Source organism: Malaclemys terrapin, chromosome 4 (genome assembly GCF_027887155.1).
Source record: "Malaclemys terrapin pileata isolate rMalTer1 chromosome 4, rMalTer1.hap1, whole genome shotgun sequence".
Lineage (NCBI taxonomy): Eukaryota > Metazoa > Chordata > Testudines > Emydidae > Malaclemys > Malaclemys terrapin.
In genome coordinates this window covers 137,587,683-137,605,714 of record NC_071508.1, presented here as the reverse complement: position 1 = coordinate 137,605,714, position 18,032 = coordinate 137,587,683, and the positions used below count along the sequence as shown (strand labels likewise).

Sequence of the window (18,032 nt, the reverse complement as noted above, 5' to 3'; positions counted from 1 at the left end):
GCAATTTTAGATTACAAGTACTAAAACTAAATTATGAATACATTTTTTTTTTTTAAAAAGGTCACTAGTGATAGGGCATCTTATTTGTATTTTACACAAGTGCTTATAGGGGGAATATATTGAAAAATTAAGGCTCTGATTCTGCAAGTATGTAACTTTATTCACACGAATGGTGAGTTTATAACTTTGGTTGAGAAAGGTAAGTGTATTCTAAATATACCGCACCTTCTGTGAGCTGTTTGATTTACTGTCACACAACATTTTGAATAAAAAAATTTAATAAAATTTAATAAGGTATTTCTAGTTGGGTCCTGGAATGATTGGTTCTGGACCCTACTCTATTTAACATTTTATTAATGATATGGAAGAAAACATAAAACCATCGTGAGTTTGCAGATGACCAAAAATTGGTGGAGTAGTAAATAATGACGAGGACAGGTCACTGCTGCAGAGCAATCTGGATTGCTTTGTAGGTTGGGCATACGCAAACAAGATCTGTGTTTTAATATAAGCAAATGTACATACATTAGGAACAAAGAATGTAGACTATACTTATAGGATGGGGGGCTCTATCTACCACAACCCTCCAAATCTTTTTCAGAGTCACTTCTTCCCAGGATAATCAGATGAACATGGGCTCCCAGTGCAACTGTGTGGCCAAAGAGCCTAATGTGATCCTTGGATGCATAAACAGGGGAATCTCGAGTAGGAGTAGAAAAGTTATTTTATCTTTGTATTTGGCACTGGTGCAGTCACTGCTGGAATACTGTGTTCAGTTCTGGTGCCCACAATTCAAGAAAGATGTTGATAAAATGGAGAGGGTTCAGAGAAGAGTCTTACAGTGAGATTCAAGAAGCGATATCTATTTAGTTTAACAGAAAGAAGGTTAAGGGGTGACTTGACCAGTCAGTGAGGATCAGATATTTGATAAAGGTCTCTCGTCAGTCTGGCAGAGAGAGGTATAACAAGCTCTAATGGCTGGAAGATGAAGCTAGACAAATTCACACTGGAAATGCATACATTTTTAACAGTGGGGGTAATTAACAATTTTTCAAGGGTCATGGTGGATTCCCTATCACTGGCAATTTTTAAATCAGAACTGGATGTTTTTCTAAAAGATGTGCTTAGTTTAAATAGGAATTATTTGGGGGAATTATTTCTATGGTCTGTGTTATACAGAGGAGGTCATACTAGATGATCCCAGTGGTCCCTTCTGGCCTTGGAAGCTATGAGTTGTTCCATTGACTTCAGTAGGACTATAACGTGCAGAAGTGCCTGCAGCATCAAGAACTAAAATTTTTTTTATTAAAAATTTAGTGACATAATCAAAATGAAACTGATTTAGTGTTAAACAATGTGAAGTTATTTAGACTTTCAATAGATTAACAAAGTTGTGAACTTTTTATGCAGGTTTTTTTTTTTTTTTTCCCCCCCCAAAAATTGGAGCCTTGAAAGTAGGTTCCTAAACTCATAAATAGGTATTTAGGCGGCTTAGGAACACAAGTCCCCTGCAAAACCTGATTGAAGAAATATAGCCTGGTCAAAGCATTTCAGCTTTCTTGGCTTGTGAAAGTTCAATATATTGGAAGGTGAGGTTGGTTGCAAGTGTAGTTTTGGCTATTTGTTTATAAATATTTTGTTTTTGAATTTGGAGTGTTCACACAGTAAATATCAACCGAGAGTCCTGTGGCACCTTATAGACTAACAGACGTATTGGAACATAAGCTTTTGTGGGTGAATACCCACTTCGTCAGATGCATTTAACAGTAAATATGTTAATTATGCCTTGGACTTTGTCCTTTATTTTGGGATAGAAAATCATTTTAAGTGTGAAACTTCTTAGTAAAAGTAGTCTGTGTGTAAAATCTGAAATTCTAACTAGAAAACTAATTAAAGAAATACATAAAAAATCCATATTAGCAATTTAAGACTAGAAAATGAGGGAGAAAGTAAAGAACTAGCAATATGCAAATTAATAAATCTGCTTTAAATTATCGAGCAGTTTTATTTAAATTATTTTTATCTTAAAAAAATCACGATTTTTATCCACCATGATAAGTAGGCAAAATGCAGAAGTACATTGCTCGCTATTGAGACAATTATGATAATTGGCAGAATAAAATGTTTTGTATTGATATTAACTTTATTTTTGTCCATGGCAAATTACCCCACAAATGTTGCTAAAGGTTTGTGTTGTGTTACTATGTTTATAGAAGTCAAGAATCAGTGTTATTAATTTAAGCCATTAATTGTTCACAAGTTTTCCCATCTCCCAATGCACCTCAATCCTGACCTCACTCTTGAGTCGATTCTACAGCTTTTTTATTTTTATTTTACCCGATGTGCAAAACGGTGTACAAGGATAGTACTACCAAAATTGCTGTTCTTTGTGATCCGGGTCCCCAGAGGTGAAAGGCTAGTACACAGACTGACACCATGTAATGTTAACTTTGAGCCATAAAAGCGGTGAGGCCACAGTTAAGGTTCCAAAACAGAGGGAGATGTGGGTTAGGAGTGTATTGGATTGTAGAGTTGCAAGGTGTCCGGTTTTCGACCAGAATACCCGGTCAAAAAGGGACCCCGGCAGCCCCAGTCAGTACTGCTGACTGGGCTGTTAAAAGTCTGGTCAACAGCGCAGCGCGGGTCTGGGGCTATGGCAGGCTCCCTGCCTGCCCTAGCTCCATGTGGTTCCCAGAAGCAGCCGCCAGATCCTGGTGGACCCTAGGCGCATGGGCGGCCAGGGAGGCTCCGCACGCTGCCCCCGCCCAAGTGTCGATTCCGCAGCTCCCATTGGCTGGGAACCATGATCAATGGGAGCTGCAGGGCACTTGTGGGTACGAGGGTAGCACGCAGAGCCTCCGTGGCTGCCCATGTGCCTAGGGTCTGAAGGGACCTAGCGGCCACTTCTTGGGAACGTATAGCTCGGTAAGTGCCGCTGGGACCCTGCACCTCAACTTCCTGCCCCTGTCCTGAGCTGCCTTCTGCATCGCAACCCCCTGCCCAAGCCTGTAGTCCCCTCCCACACCCAAACTCCCTCCTGGAGCCCACACTCCCACCCCAACCCCCTGCCCCAGCTTGGAGCTTCCCTCCCTTCACCCCAGAGCCTGCACCCTCAACCGGAGTCCGCACCCCGTCCCCCACTCTGAACCCCTTGGCCCCAGTCTGGAGCCCCCTCCTGCACCCCAAACCCCTCATTTCTGACCCCACCCAGAGCCTGCACCCCCAACTCAGAGCCCATACTCCCCTCCTGCACCCAAGTCCCCTGCCCCAGCTTGGTGAAAGTGAGTGAGGGTGGGGGAGAGCGAGCCATGGCGGGAGGGAGGAAGGAGTGAGCGGGGGCGTGGCCTCGGGGAAGGGGTTTTTGGTTTTGTGCTATTAGAAAGTTGGCAACCCTACTGGATTGGCAGACCCTTATTGGGCAGTTTGAACAACACATGCCCATATTTTGCCTGGCTTTAGCCAGGTCTGTTAGTTTTTCACTTTCCTGAGTACCAAATTCATCCAGAGATATAATGGTGGTGATAGAAGGAGAGAGCAAAGACTCTATTTATTCTTATGGTATCGAGGTATCTGTCTGGGACATAAGTAAAAAATGCAAGTTTTAGAAACTTATGAATAATTTTCCCCTTATGCTTATCTCCTGGATTCCTCAAGGTGGCAATCTTGCATCAGACTTAGTGGGTGATTTTTCCTGGCAGCGCATGTCTTCCTGTATGTCCTATCTTTATGACAGCAACAAATGCTTGCTTGAAGTACTGCAGAGTATATTGTTGGCAGCTATGAAAATGCTGAATCCTTCACATTGTGTTAGATCCACATTGATTTTTGTATGATGATCAGACTGGAAAATTGTGGAAAGAGGGCAGTATATTTATCCCTGTGGTAGGGTGGTTTTGAAAGTGAGCTGATCTTTTTGAGGGGTCAGATGCAGCTAGAGTGGTCTAGACTGGAAAACATGTCTCTGCTGAGTTTATTCATCGTAAGCATTTTAGTAGATTACAGTGTGTGAAGATCTGTTCACTTGTCTGTAAAATTGGCCGATGGGAGAATATAAGAACATAAGTCTTTCATTTATAGATTTTGATTAAAGATTTCTGTGCAGTCAAAACTATTAAATCCTCAGCTGTTGCAGACGTGAATTGCAATGGAACATTGACCTACACTGCTTTTGGGTTTCATGGTCTAACTTTAATGGAAAGCTCATTAATTTTGTATATTAAGTCTCCCAGTCTCGTTAGTAAAAGCCCTGGGTTATGACACAGTTGATTTGGTACATTCTGTATTCTTCACAAGTTTTATTCTGTATCTGCAGAGAGAGGATATTAAAATATAGCTTTTTTTCCTAGTTTTTAGTAGTGTTTTCTTTCATAAACGTACAGTGCTGGCCATGTGTTAACTATAGTGGTCCCATCAAGCAACAGCTACTCTGTAGTTAAAGCTGCAAGAAAGCCTCCATTATAACCCCCTCTTTTCACTAACTCATTAATTTTGAAAAATGAATGTTTTGGCTGAAACTGTGTAGACTGTGCGTGGTCCTTCTTTGACCACACATGGGTGGAGAGAGAGGCAAGAAACACTGCTTGCTCCCACCCCCATTTTTGTCCTCCTTGGGTTGCCATGCTGGGCCACTCTCAATAGCCCCAGAATGCATAGACTGCTTGCTCCTGTTGCTCCTTGGGGAGCATGATGCTGAAAAGGTTGGAGGGAAGAATTAGAGGCATGGCTGTCTGTGGAGTAGGGGCAGGTGTCTTGGGGTATTCTGGGCCATCCCAACAGTATGTGCAAAATGTGCATCTGATTGCATGCAGGGAGTGGCCTGAGGAAAGATTTTTGCCTGCAGTACAATTCCTAAATGCTTCTGGGACGCTGCATCTCCACACACCTCCCTTTACCTAGCATTCGTAGCTAACCATCACAGACTAACCCTGAACCTGGGAAGAGAGGAAGGTTTTGATTTAATAAAGCTGAGAGTTTGAATGGTACTGGGAATATTTAGTAGATGACTTCATAGAGTTGTGAAGTGCTCATTTCAGAAGAGATGTGTTGCACAGAGTGATGGAAGTACTCACAGGGGACTTGCCCAGGCTGCAGCCCTCTCTTGTGGAGTTCCTAAGTTCTGCAGGGCTGCATCTGCACTCCATAGATCAAGGAACATAACAGGCTCTGCTTGTAAGCCCCGAAATAGCTCTGGGTTATATTTCTGGTAAATCTTGGAAATTAAAATTTTAAAACAAAGAAAAGAGTTTGTTAGTTCATTGTTAAAGCTGCATAGTTAAAAATTGAAAAGAGTCAAGAAATATAAAAATTAGAATTAAAATAGAATGTTAATTTGGCCTTGTGTAGTGGTTGCTATTTTTATGAGCTTAATATTATTGTTGGTCTTTAAGTGTATGCCATAAACATACAGCATTTGCAGTATGGCTGAGTTTACTGACTTTTTGTGGAGTTTTTAACTATCCAGCTGCAACACTGCATTATTTTTGTTATTTAGTCTATGAAGATGGTTAGTGAAACTTTATGCAGTTTAGTTGATAGTAAAATTAGACTTTACATTTAAACCGTATGAGCACGTAACTATTTTTCTACCTATGTTCAGAGCCAAATTCTTCATTCAGATACGTGTGGTGTTCCCATTTCAGCTCAGTAGGAGCTGGGCATATCATCACATATAAAAGAAGTGACCTTTATATACAATGTGTATATCTTGATGTGTAACACAAGATGGGGAAGCTTTAAAGGAAGAGAAAGAGGTGAAATTTCTGCATAACTGGTACTAACTGGGGAAATATAATTACCCAGAATCGACTGGAAAAGTAATCTGGCAAAACACAAAATTGCCAATAAGTTCTTGGGACAGCTTTTTGTTTCAGAAAGTGGAAGAACCAGGGGGACTGTCATTTTAGACTTGATTCTGACCAGCATGGAGGAATTGGTTGTGAAGCTGAGAGTGGGAAGGCAGTTGAGGTGACAGTGACCATGGATTCATAGATTTAATGATTCTAAGGAAAGGAAAGCGTGAGAGCAACCGAATGAGGAAAATGGACTTCAGAAAAGCAGAGTTTAACAAATTCAGAGAACTGGCAGGTAAAGTCTCATGGGAAGAAAATCTAAGGGAGAAAGAAGCTCAGGAGATCTGACAGTTTCTCAGGGAGACAATATTAACGCACAACAGCCAATTATTCCAATATAAAGGAAAGATAGGAAAAGTGGTAAGAGCAATATGGCTCCATGCATAGGCGCTGACTCCGTGAGTGCTCTGGGGCTGAAGCACCCATGGGGAAAAATTAGTGGTTGCTCTGCACCTACTAGCAGCCAAGCTCCCCTCCTCCTCCTCCCCTGAGCGTGCCATGTCCCTGCTCCTCCACCTTCCTCCCAGCGCTTCCCGCCCGGCCGCTTGGTGGCGTTCGCACGCTCCGGGGAGGCGGCGGAGTCGGAATGTGGCGCACTCAGGGGAGGAGGCGGGGATTTGGGAAAGGAGTTGGAATAGAGGCAGGGAGGGGGAAGAGTTGGGGAGGGGGTTGGAATGGGGGCGGGGCCTCATGGAAGGGGTGGAGTGGGGGCGAGGGCAGCGGTGGGATCGCGCACCCAGGGGAAAGAGGGGAAGTTGGCGCCTATGGCTCCATGAAGAGCTTTTTAATTACCTGAAAATCAAAAAGGAGTCCTACAAAAAATGGAAACATTAACAAATTGCTAAGGAGTTCAGAAGAATAGCACAAGCATGTAGGGACAGAATCAGAAAGGCTTCGGGACAAAATGAGTTAGTCCTAGCAAGGGACACGAATTGTCTTTTTAAATACACTAGAAGCAAGAGAAAGGTGGAGGAAGGTGAAGGTCTTCTACTTAGTGGGGAAGGAGAGCTAATAACTGATGGCATCAGGAAGAATGAATTTTGGGGTCCTTTTTGAGTTCTTTATTGTAGGTGGTGTCCAGAGACTTGTCTGTTTGCGTCATTGACAGTCATCATAATTAAGGACTACAATAGCGCCCCCTTTGTCAGCTAGTTTGATCACTATCTGGTGTTTGGATTTCAGCTGTCCTCTCAGTGGTAGAGAGATTGTGGTGGAAGTATTCTTTATTGAGGATTTCAGCGTCTATTTTTTAACCTCCTGAAACAATCAATGTAATCATCCAATGTGTGGTTTCATCCACTGAGGCATGTCCCGTCAGATGATTCTTTTTTCTTATGGCTGTCGGTGGGATATGGTAGTTGTGGGTGGTGTCATCTTTGTTGTGAAAAATTCTTTGAGGTGGAGTCGGTGGAAGAATTTTTCTAGGTTTCTACATTTTAGTATGATACCTGGTTCTGTGATGGAACAGAAGTTTGGTCCCTTGGAAAGTACAGACCCTTCAGTTCTTGTTTGGGGTAGTCTTGATGGATTGATGATGATGTGGTGTCATGTGATAGCCATGTGGCAGGTCATGGTGTAGTTGTTTCTCCTGGAGGTGGTGGTCTATTGGTTGTAGAGTTGTTTCAATTGGTTCCGCTTTGTTGTTTTTTTGCCAGAGGTGCATATTTTTTAGCACCACTCTAATTTTATTTTCGTGAAAACTTTCTTAGCAACAAGGAATGAGAAGGTAGAAAAAGCATAAAACGTGAGAAGCATAATTGTTTCTATGCTGTTAGTCCTAATAGGTGAAGTGTTCCACATATGTTAGTGGATAGGAAGATAATATTTTATGTCTAAATTACAAGTTCGAATCCCAGTTGATGTTGGTAGTAACTGAAAGTCCTTATCTACCTGCTGTGCCTGTTTGGCTTATGCAAAACGGGACCATTTCCTAGTAGATGGGTTTCAATGTCAAGGGGATTATAATACTCCTTTTTTTTCTGATCTTTTGTCTGGTATATTTAGACAGTAAGATTTTGGGGGAGGGACTGTCTCTTAGTGTGTGTGTGTGTGTATGTATACACATCCTAGCACATCTTGACTGGGGCCTCTAGGTATTATCATAATACAAATAATTAATATTAGAATATTTTCCATTACACATTATTTGGTCTAAGAATAACTTATTTTATTTTCAACTCTCCTAGGCTCTAGCTGTATCTCAAAACACTTATATATGTTCTTAACTTTACTCACCTGAATTGTTAAGTTGAATTCAACAGGACTACTCACCTACTTAATTTAAGCATTAGTGTAAGTGTTTGCAGGATCAGGGCCTTAGTTTTTTGCTGTACTTTAAAAGAGAAAAATGATAGTAATATATACTACCAGCATGAGCCAATCTTGAAATGCATGTTGGTAGTTAGACCTCTTAATACTAAATGAAATCTTTGTGCACTTCTCTAGAACAGTGGTTCTCAACCAGGGGTATGCGTACCCCTAGAGGTACGCAAAAGTCTTCCACAGGGTACATCAACTCATCTAGATATTTGCCTCGTTTTATAACAGGCTACATAAAAAGCACTAGTGAAGTCAGTACAAACTAAAATTTCATACAGACAATGACTTGTTTATACTACTCTATGTACTTACATTTCAATGTATAGTATAATATTTATATTCCGATTGATTTATTTTATAATTATATGGTAACAATGAGAAAGTAAGCAATTTTTCAGTGATAATGTGCTGTGACACTTCTGTGTTTTTATGTCTGATTTTGTAAGCAAGTAGTTTTTAAGTGAGATGAAACTTGGGGGTATACAAGACAAATCAGACTCCTGAAAGGGGTACAGTGGTCTGGAAAGGTTGAGAACCACTGCTCTAGAACGCTCTGCTTTGGAAAGCCCTGTCCTTTATAGCTAATCAGTTTGTCTTAGAGCATTTAAGGATTTGGCCATTTTGTATATATGGGAATGGAGAGATGATGTATTATCTTCCACAGCAGTCTGAGATGGAGGGAACAGTGAGGTTAGACACGCACACATTGGGAGTCAGAGGCCATGGTGAGTGTTTTGGTTCCTTAATGAGGATTGTGAGCTGTAACATTTAAACTGTGGAGCCTCCACATCTAGAGCCTTTGAAGTATTTGGCTGAAAGGAGCTCCTTAAAGAAGGGGCCATTGAAGTTGGTTTGTCACCATGGTGAGTGGAGAGTATTGAAAACCTGACCAGATTCAAAGGGTTGTATACCCTTGTATGGAAAATCAAGCTTAAAAGTGTTGTCCAGAAAGCTTTCATAGGAATGTGTTGTCTAACTTTTTGTCTTCTCTTTTGTGCATCTTTCCAACTAATTTAATTTAAGCATTTAAGAGTGGGCACTATCCCAGCAAGTCAGTAGCAGTGCAGCATATTTCCATGTGGCTGGAACAATCTGGGATCCAAGTTCAGTTCTTCACTTCTTGAATTTACATTATTGTGGAGGTATCGTACTCAGCCCGTGTGTGGGACAGAATGCCTGGAATTATTTCCAGATGATATGTAAAGGAGGGAAGTATCTCACTAGCTAGAGTCTCATTGTAGAGAGGTGTTTGGCTCTAGAGAGTGTCTTGTACAGCTGTACTCATATGGAAGAGTGTAGTTCCATTAATTTTGGAGGAATGGAGGGGGGCGGGGGGGGGGTTGATAGGAACATGATATCTTCTCCTTTTCTTACCCTAAAGAGAGGACTATTGGAGTCCAAAATATTCTTCAGATAATTAACTACTTAACAGCCAGCATACATATTCAGTACTACAGGTTTTAGCATTTTGGACTGATTTGCTGTTAAAGTTGGTATTTTCCAAGTTTTTTTGCTTGAGGTAACTGTGATGTGTCAGTCCATATTCTTTCTGAAAATATACTTATGATATGAATATGACATAACTCAGATATATCTTATGCAAGATGGCTCACGTGAGAGATAATTAGAAAGGTTATGATTTCTTGAATGCGATTATCCAATCTGTATGCCTGCATCATTTCTGTATCTGAAGTTAGGAATATTGACTGTGTATCTGTATTTCAACTATGCTGCTTTGGGTGGCGCCCACTGCGAACACTTCGGGTACAACAATGGAAAAGCCAGACAGGGCTCATGGCCCATCAGTGAGGACAATGGTCTGTGAAAAGCTTGGCCTTCCTATATGCATCCGAAGAAGTGGGCTGTAGTCCACGAAAGCTTATGCTCTAATAAATTTGTTAGTCTCTAAGGTGCCACAAGTACTCCTGTTCTTCTTCATACTGCCACTGACTCATGGACGCTGTGATCCTACAGAGTCAGGTAGTCTTGTCACCTGATGATACTAAAACATTGCCTGTGACTTGTAACTTTCCACTGTAAGGGAAGGGTGGCCAAGTTTTGTGAAACAAAGAATTCCTGCCTTATGTAAATCCTATTTAAGGGTGGAGAGGAAAGCAAACAAGACTCCTCCTCTCCATGGCCTGTCTGCCCAAGTAGAAAAACTGCAAAAGGGAAGGCTAGAGGGGAGTCCAGACTGAGACAGGAGTTAGGTCTGAAAAGGAATATAACTGGAACTCTGAACCACAGAAATTTTGCAAACTGCTTGCAACAATATCTAGGGTGAGAAATACTGTTTGTAACCAATTTCTTTAGTGAAACTAGCGTACTTTGCGTGCTTGATTTCATTTGCTTAGTAATCTGCTTTATTCTGTTTGTTACCCCTTTTACCACTTAAAATCTGTCTTTTATAGTTAATAAAATTTGGTTTGTTTATTATTAAACCCAGTTTCTGTAATTTTAACTGGGGGGGGGGGGGCAAGAAGTGTGCACACCTCTCTCCACATTGAGGGAGGGGGCGAATTTCATAATATATTGTTGGTTCTGCACTCCAAGGGAGGTGGACATGGGAGTGCTGGAGCAAGTCCCTTAAACTGAGTCTTCCCAGAGCTGATCTGTAGCTGGGTGTGGCCCTGCTGGTGTGTGTGTGTTAGAGGAGGCTTTAAGAGCCTGGCTCAGCAAGACAGGTTAAAGGGGGCCCATGCTGGTGGAACAGGTAGATTCAGTGGTATCTCAGCACATCAGGTGGTTTCCCAAGGGGTCCAACTTGTCACATTAACCTTATGGTTATTTTTGAAAAAATCATCTTTTGTGAAACAATCCAATTGTTTGTTACTAATAGTTTAGGGGCCAGTTGTGCAACCCTTACTCTTGTGAATATTCTTGTTGATTTCAAGTAGCCTGCTCACACTAAAGCCACTCAGTGAAGCAACTGTCCCTTAGGATATGCTAGTTTAGCAAGGTAAGAGTGAATCTGAGGGCATGTCTACACTTAGCTGGGATTGACGCTGCTGCGATTGAAGCACTGGGGGTCGATTTAGCAGGTTTAGTGAAGACCCGCTAAATCAGGGGTCGGTAGCCTTTCATAAGTGGTGTGCCGAGTCTTCATTTATTCACTCTAATTTAAGGTTTCGCGTGCCAGTAATAATTTTAACATTTTTAGAAGGTCTCTTTCTATAAGTCTATAATATATAACTAAACTATTGTATGTTAAGTAAATAAGGTTTTTAAAATATTTAAGAAGCTTCATTTAAAATTAAATTAAAATGCAGAGCCCCCCCCAGACTGGTGGCCAGGACCCAGGCAGTTTGAGTGCCATTGAAAATCAGCTCGTGTGCCGCCTTTGGCACACGTGCCGCTGGTTGCCTACCCCTGCGCTAAATCAACCGCAGATTGCTCTCCTGTCGACTCTGGTACTCTACCGGAATGAGAAGAGTAAGGTAAGTCAATCGGAGAGCATCTCCCATCGACGCAGCGCGATGTAGACACCTCAGTAAGTTGACCTAACCTACGTCGACTCCAGCTATGTTATTCATGTAGCTGGAGTTGCATAACTTAGGTCGACCTACCCCGGTAGTGTAGACAGGGCCTCCAACTCTGCTGAGATTTGTTACTTTCTAACCTTCCCTCTCATTTTTTAATACTTGATTGCTTCATCAACTCTACATTTTAGACACACAATTCTGTAACCCAATCTACAGTATGTGTGCTTGACTTGTATTGCAGCTGTTTCAATGTACAAGGTGTGTATATACTAGCCTTAACACAGAACCTTTTGCACACTGACCACATTTTCTGTTCTGTAATGTAGATGTTTAGCTATAAAATTCAATATTTAACGTTTCTCAAACAAAATATAAATGAGCAATTGTTCTGTGGTTTACTGTGAGAAAGATTTTACAATTGAGGGCTAGATTATGACTTAATGTTCTTTCTGGAGTAAGGGGCGGCACATTGTTACACTAGCTAACCTTGGAGTAGCCCAGGCGAGAGATTGTGGAGAAAAACTCAGTGCAATTTATTCTATGTGCTATGCCTTTCACCCCTCAAATCCCTATGTTACCACCCTTACCAGACCATAATTTTGGCCCATCATACATTGTAAAAGTATTGAATGAAAGGGATGCATTGTAAGATCTATTTTAATGCTTTAGTTGTATCTGATAATTGTTACTTTTTGTCCCCCCCCCCCCCCCCCATAGGTGCCGGTAAAACACCATCATTAGGAGGAGGATTCCATGTCAATTTGGGAAAGGAATCGCGAGCACAGACTCTCCAGAATGGTACTTGCAAACTTTAGTCTTGTTGTTGTATGATTTTTAGCTCAACATAAATGTGATTCCAAAGAAGATGGATCTAGACTGTTCTCAGTGGTAGCAGATGACCGAACAAGGAGTAATGGTCTCAAGTTGCAGTGGGGGAGGTTTAGGTTGGATATTAGGAAAAACTTTTTCACTAGGAGGGTGGTGAAGCACTGGAGTGGGTTACCTAGGGAGCTGGTGGAATCTCCTTCCTTAGAGGTTTTTAAGGTCAGATTTGACAATGCCCTGGCTGGGATGATTTAATTGGGGATTGGTCCTGCTTTGAGCAGGGGGTTGGACTAGATAACCTCCTGAGGTCCCTTCCAACCCTGATATTCTATGATTGATGTTTAATATTTAGTTTTGAAAGTGACCTCAAACCCTTGCATAAGTATTTTCAGTAGAGTAGACAAGTCTGTAATTCTCCCTACTGCTGATTTTACATTGTGCTCTTGTTGGATTATTATAAATCTGCCTTATGAGATCATATAGTTGTTGGATAAATGATAATGGCACTTGACAGTATTTTAAAAGGGCTTTTTCAAGGTTGGCAGGTCCACTGTACTTTTTATTAGCAGATAGCGTACTGTACCTTTTTATCATCTTATCAATTTGCAAAGTTCTTGAAGTGCTTTATGCACATTTATTTCGAAGCATAAGTGTTCCACTGCTTTTATTTTCATACAGTTTTAAATTAAGACTTATTCAGATATACCTACAATAAAAAACTGTAATTGGGGAGGTGAGGGAGAAGAAATTAATTTCAAGCTTCCAAAGAGGGTATAAATAAGGGAAAAGGTATTCAAGCCTAAAAACACAATGTTTGCATGGTATACATTTTAATGTCATTTGTATAACTGAAAATTACCCTTTTGAATTTTTTAATCAATGAAAGAGGTTTTAATTTAGAAATGGAATAATCTTCCAGTTTTAGATGTTGTTACTTTTTATTCACAGATATACATTGCCATTGGTTGGCTAATTAACAGTGTTGCCTTATGTTCTTGAAGTGACAGCTGATTGATTTTTGTCACATTAAAGACTCTCAAAAGGTGATATAGGTGGGCGTCCATCAATATCTTACCAATCATCCTAATTTCTTACAGCATATTTTAAAATAAATGATGTTTTTCCTGAGTAGAGGCTTTCACACATACAAGTCTAGAAAAGGAAATCTTGGTTGCCAAAATTGTGCCTGCATACAAACAAGGAGGATAACACTGATCTGCACAAATAAATAATTGTAGAGTAATTTGATATAGGGCCAGATTACGTTACCCTTATTCATGTTGAATAGTACCATACACCATGTTAGTGGGGCTAAGAGTGGAGTAAAGTGCTACTCAATGTGAGCAACAATATCAGAATTTGGCCCAAAATTACATGATCTGCTCATGAGACTTTGAAAATTCTATCAATAAGTGAAGTTTAATTACATGAAGGAATGAACCTTAACTAAAAATTAATTTTGGACAGATATTTAAGTTTTAAACAAAGTGGCTGTTACGTACGACTATCTACTTCACAATATCAGAGGGGTAGCCGTGTTAGTCTGGATCTGTAAAAGCAGCAAAGAGTCCTGTGGCACCTTATAGACTAACAAACGTATTGAAGCATGAGGTTTCGTGGGTGAATACCCACTTCGTCGGATGCACCCACGAAAGCTCATGCTCCAATACGTTTGTTAGTCTATAAGATGCCATAGGACTCTTTGCTGCTACTTCACAATATTTGTAACGCTAACTTTAGAAAAGTAAAATATTGAAAAAAATATTATTATTTGAATATACTAGCCTCCTCTTTTTTGGGAGTCCTTAAAACCTAGAAAGTACCTTCTATTTTTCAGTTACTCTCTGAGGCTGTGTGTTGTGCTGAGCAGAACTGGATGTTGCTTTCTGGAATTTGACAATGTAGCTCCTGAATTGGATGAAAGGTTTGCTTGAGAATAATGCTGAGCTGTGTGTGTTTTGGCCACTTGTGTGATGACCCTCTTCGCTATGAGTAGGGCCCTACCAAATTCACTGTCCATTTTGGTCAATGTCACGGTCATAGGATTTTAAAAATAGTAAATTTAATGATTTCAGCTATTTAAATCTGAAATTTCACGGTGTTGTAATTGTAGGGATCCTGATCCAAAAAGGAGTTGGGGGGGGGGGGGGGGGCGGGAAACAAGGTTATTGTGGCAGAGGAGTTGCGGTACTGTTACCCTTACTTCTGCGCTGCTGCTGACGCTAGCGCTGCCTTCGGAGCTGGGCCGTTGGAGAGGGACGACTCCTGGCCGGGAGCCCAGCTCTGAAGGCAGAGCCGCCGCCAGCAGCTGCACAGAAGTAAGGATGGAATGGTATGGTATTGTCACCGTTACTTCTGTGCTGCTGCCTTCAGTCAGCAGCTGCCACTGTCCGGCCACCCCGCTCTGAAGACAGCAGCTCAGAAATAAGGGTGGCATGGTATGGTATTTTGACACCCTCCCTTCTGCGCTGCTGCTGGCAGGGCGCAGCCTTAAGAGCTGGGCGCCCAGACAGCAGCTGCCGCTTCCCTGCCGCCCAGCTCTGAAGGCAGTGCAGAAGTAAGGGTGGCAATACCGTGACCCCCATAAAATAACCTTGTGACCCCCTGTGATCGGCGTTGGCCCACCTACCCGCTAGGGGGCGGTGGGGAGCTATGAGATCACTGGCCGGCCTGGGTCACGCCTCCGTCAGCGGGGAATTAGCGGCGGGGCGGCCGCCAGCCAGAGTCTGTAGCGCGCCCCTCAGGGAGGGGAGCGCCGGCAAAGGTCAGTAGCGCGCCCCTCAGGCAGGGGAGCGCCGGCAAAGGTCAGTAGCGCGCCCCTCAGGCAGGGGAGCGCCGGCAAAGGTCAGTAGCGCGCCCCTCAGGCAGGGGAGCGCCGGCAAAGGTCAGTAGCGCGCCCCTCAGGCAGGGGAGCGCCGGCAAAGGTCAGTAGCGCGCCCCTCAGGCAGGGGAGCGCCGGCAAAGGTCAGTAGCGCGCCCCTCAGGCAGGGGAGCGCCGGCTAAGGTCAGTAGCGCGCCCCTCAGGCAGGGGAGCGCCGGCTAAGGTCAGTAGCGCGCCCCTCAGGCAGGGGAGCGCCGGCTAAGGTCAGTAGCGCGCCCCTCAGGCAGGGGAGCGCCGGCTAAGGTCAGTAGCGCGCCCCTCAGGCAGGGGAGCGCGGGCTAAGGTCAGTAGCGCGCCCCTCAGGCAGGGGAGCGCCGGCTAAGGTCAGTAGCGCGCCCCTCAGGCAGGGGAGCGCCGGCAAAGGTCAGTAGCGCGCCCCTCAGGCAGGGGAGCGCCGGCAAAGGTCAGTAGCGCGCCCCTCAGGCAGGGGAGCGCCGGCTAAGGTCAGTAGCGCGCCCCTCAGGCAGGGGAGCGCCGGCTAAGGTCAGTAGCGCGCCCCTCAGGCAGGGGAGCGCCGGCTAAGGTCAGTAGCGCGCCCCTCAGGCAGGGGAGCGCCGGCTAAGGTCAGTAGCGCGCCCCTCAGGCAGGGGAGCGCCGGCTAAGGTCCCGGCGTGGCTCTGCCGGGTAGGGGAGCGCAGGCCCACCCTACACCACTGCGCTCCAGCCCAGGGCCCTGACAGTGGCAGAACGGGGGTCCCACCACTGGGTCAGCGGGGTCGTCCCGCTACATAGACTCACCACTGTGCAGCTCTGTCCCTGGGCTACTTCCTACCCGATTGCTCGCCCGAATCCCTCTGGTCCCGTGAGTGCGTCGGGGTAGTCCGCTGCTGGCAGCTCCGGCTCCCCCTCAGGCTCAGGCTCCTCCAGCTCTTCTGGGTACTCGGCTGCTGGCAGCTCCTGCTCCCCCTCCGACTCCTCCAGTTCCTCTGGGTACTCGGCAGCGGGCAGTCCTGGCAGCCCCAGTCCGTCCTCTGGGTGAGGTTTCCATGGGTCCAGGGCCTCCCCTGGTGTGGCAGCAGGCTCTGAAGGGAGCAGCCCACAGTCTGTGTCTGCCTCCCTCCCTGGTGCCGCACTAACTGAGCTAAGGGCCCCGCCCTTTATACTTCCTGTTCCACCCCTCCCCTTCCGGGGGGTGGAGCAAGCTTGGGCTGGCCCCGCCCACTCAGGCTGAGGGAAAGGCCCTTTACCCTCAGGTTCGGAGGGCAGCCACCCTGGCCCCCTACATACCCCACCCCTCAAATCCAGCTCCCGAACCTCGGAGCTGGTGTCCCCCGCCTCCCCCAGACGGGAGAAAAAGTCCGCATTGGCGTTGTCCCGTCCCGCCCGATGGCGGATCGTGAAGGCGTAGGTTTGTAGCGTGAGATACCACCGCTGCAGGCGGGCATTCGCGTCCTTCATCCGGTTGAGCCACTTCAGGGGTGCATGATCTGTGACCAGTGTAAAGGGGGCCCCGAGGAGGTAGTAGCGGAGAGCATCAACCGCCCACTTAACAGCTAGGGCCTCCTTCTCCAGGACGGAGTAGTTCCGCTCCCGGGGAAACAGTTTCCGACTGATGTAAACAATAGGATGCTCCTCCCCGTCCACCTCCTGCGAGAGGACAGCCCCAAGCCCCACGCCGGAGGCATCGGTCTGGACAATGAAGTCACGATCGAAGTCCGGGCTGAAGAGTACGGGCTCACTACACAGGCGGTCTTTGACAGTTTGAAAGGCCCTCTCGCAGTCCGCAGACCAGCACACTCTGCGGGGGCTATCTTTGGTCAGGAGTTCTGTCAGAGGGGCCGTAATGGTCGCAAAGTGGGGTACGAACCGCCGGTAATAGCCGGCTAGGCCCAAGAATTGACGCACCTGCCTCTTCGTGGTTGGCGCCTGATATCCCTGGAGTGCTTGAACCTTTCCGATGAGGGGGCGTACCTGTCCCCGCCCCAGGGTGTACCCCAGATAAGTGGTTTCTTCTCGCCCGATTCGGCATTTCTTGGGATTGGCTGTGAGGCCGGCGGCGCGGAGGTCCCTGAGGACAGCTGCCACTTGGTTGAGATGTTCCTCCCAGTTACTGCCATAGATGACCACATCATCCAGGTAGGCGGCGGCGTACTTGGTGTGAGGTTGCAAAAGCCGGTCCATCAAGCGCTGGAAGGTTGCTGGGGCCCCATGGAGGCCGAAAGGCATCCGAGTAAACTGGTACAGGCCTGAAGGGGTGGCAAATGCGGTCTTCTCCTTGGATCGGGGTTCCAAGGGGATCTGCCAGTACCCCTTGGTGAGATCTAAGGTGGTGATATAGCAGGCTTCTCCCAGCCGGTCAAGGAGCTCATCGACGCGGGGCATTGGATACGCATCAAACTTTGAAATGGCGTTGACTCTCCGAAAGTCAATACAAAACCGCCGGCTCCCATCTGGCTTTGGAACGAGGACGACGGGGCTCCGCCATTCGCTCTGGGAATGCTCTATAACCCCCAGTTCCAACATGGCCTGGACTTCCTCCTCCACAGCCTCTCGCATTCGCCTAGGCAATGGCCGGGTCGTCTCTCGGACCACCACCCCGGGGTCGGTCTGGATTGCATGGTATGCGAGCGTAGTCTGTCCGGGCTTCGTGGTGAAGGTCCTGGGGAATGCCTTCACTAAGCAGAGGGCCTGTTCCCGCTGCTCAGCAGTGAGCGTCTCGGCCAGCTGGGGTTCCCC

The 18,032-nt window shown here is 45.2% G+C and overlaps 1 protein-coding gene across 1 annotated transcript in view; it reads left to right on the top strand.

Moving 5' to 3' along the window:
• BRF1 (BRF1 RNA polymerase III transcription initiation factor subunit) overlaps nt 1-18,032 on the top strand; it is a 246,681-nt gene that overhangs the window by 10,965 nt on the left and 217,684 nt on the right. Inside the window, exon 2 of the mRNA XM_054024955.1 lies at nt 12,368-12,448. Coding sequence (XP_053880930.1) covers nt 12,368-12,448 — 81 coding nt within the window. The remainder of the gene's footprint in view (nt 1-12,367; nt 12,449-18,032) is intronic.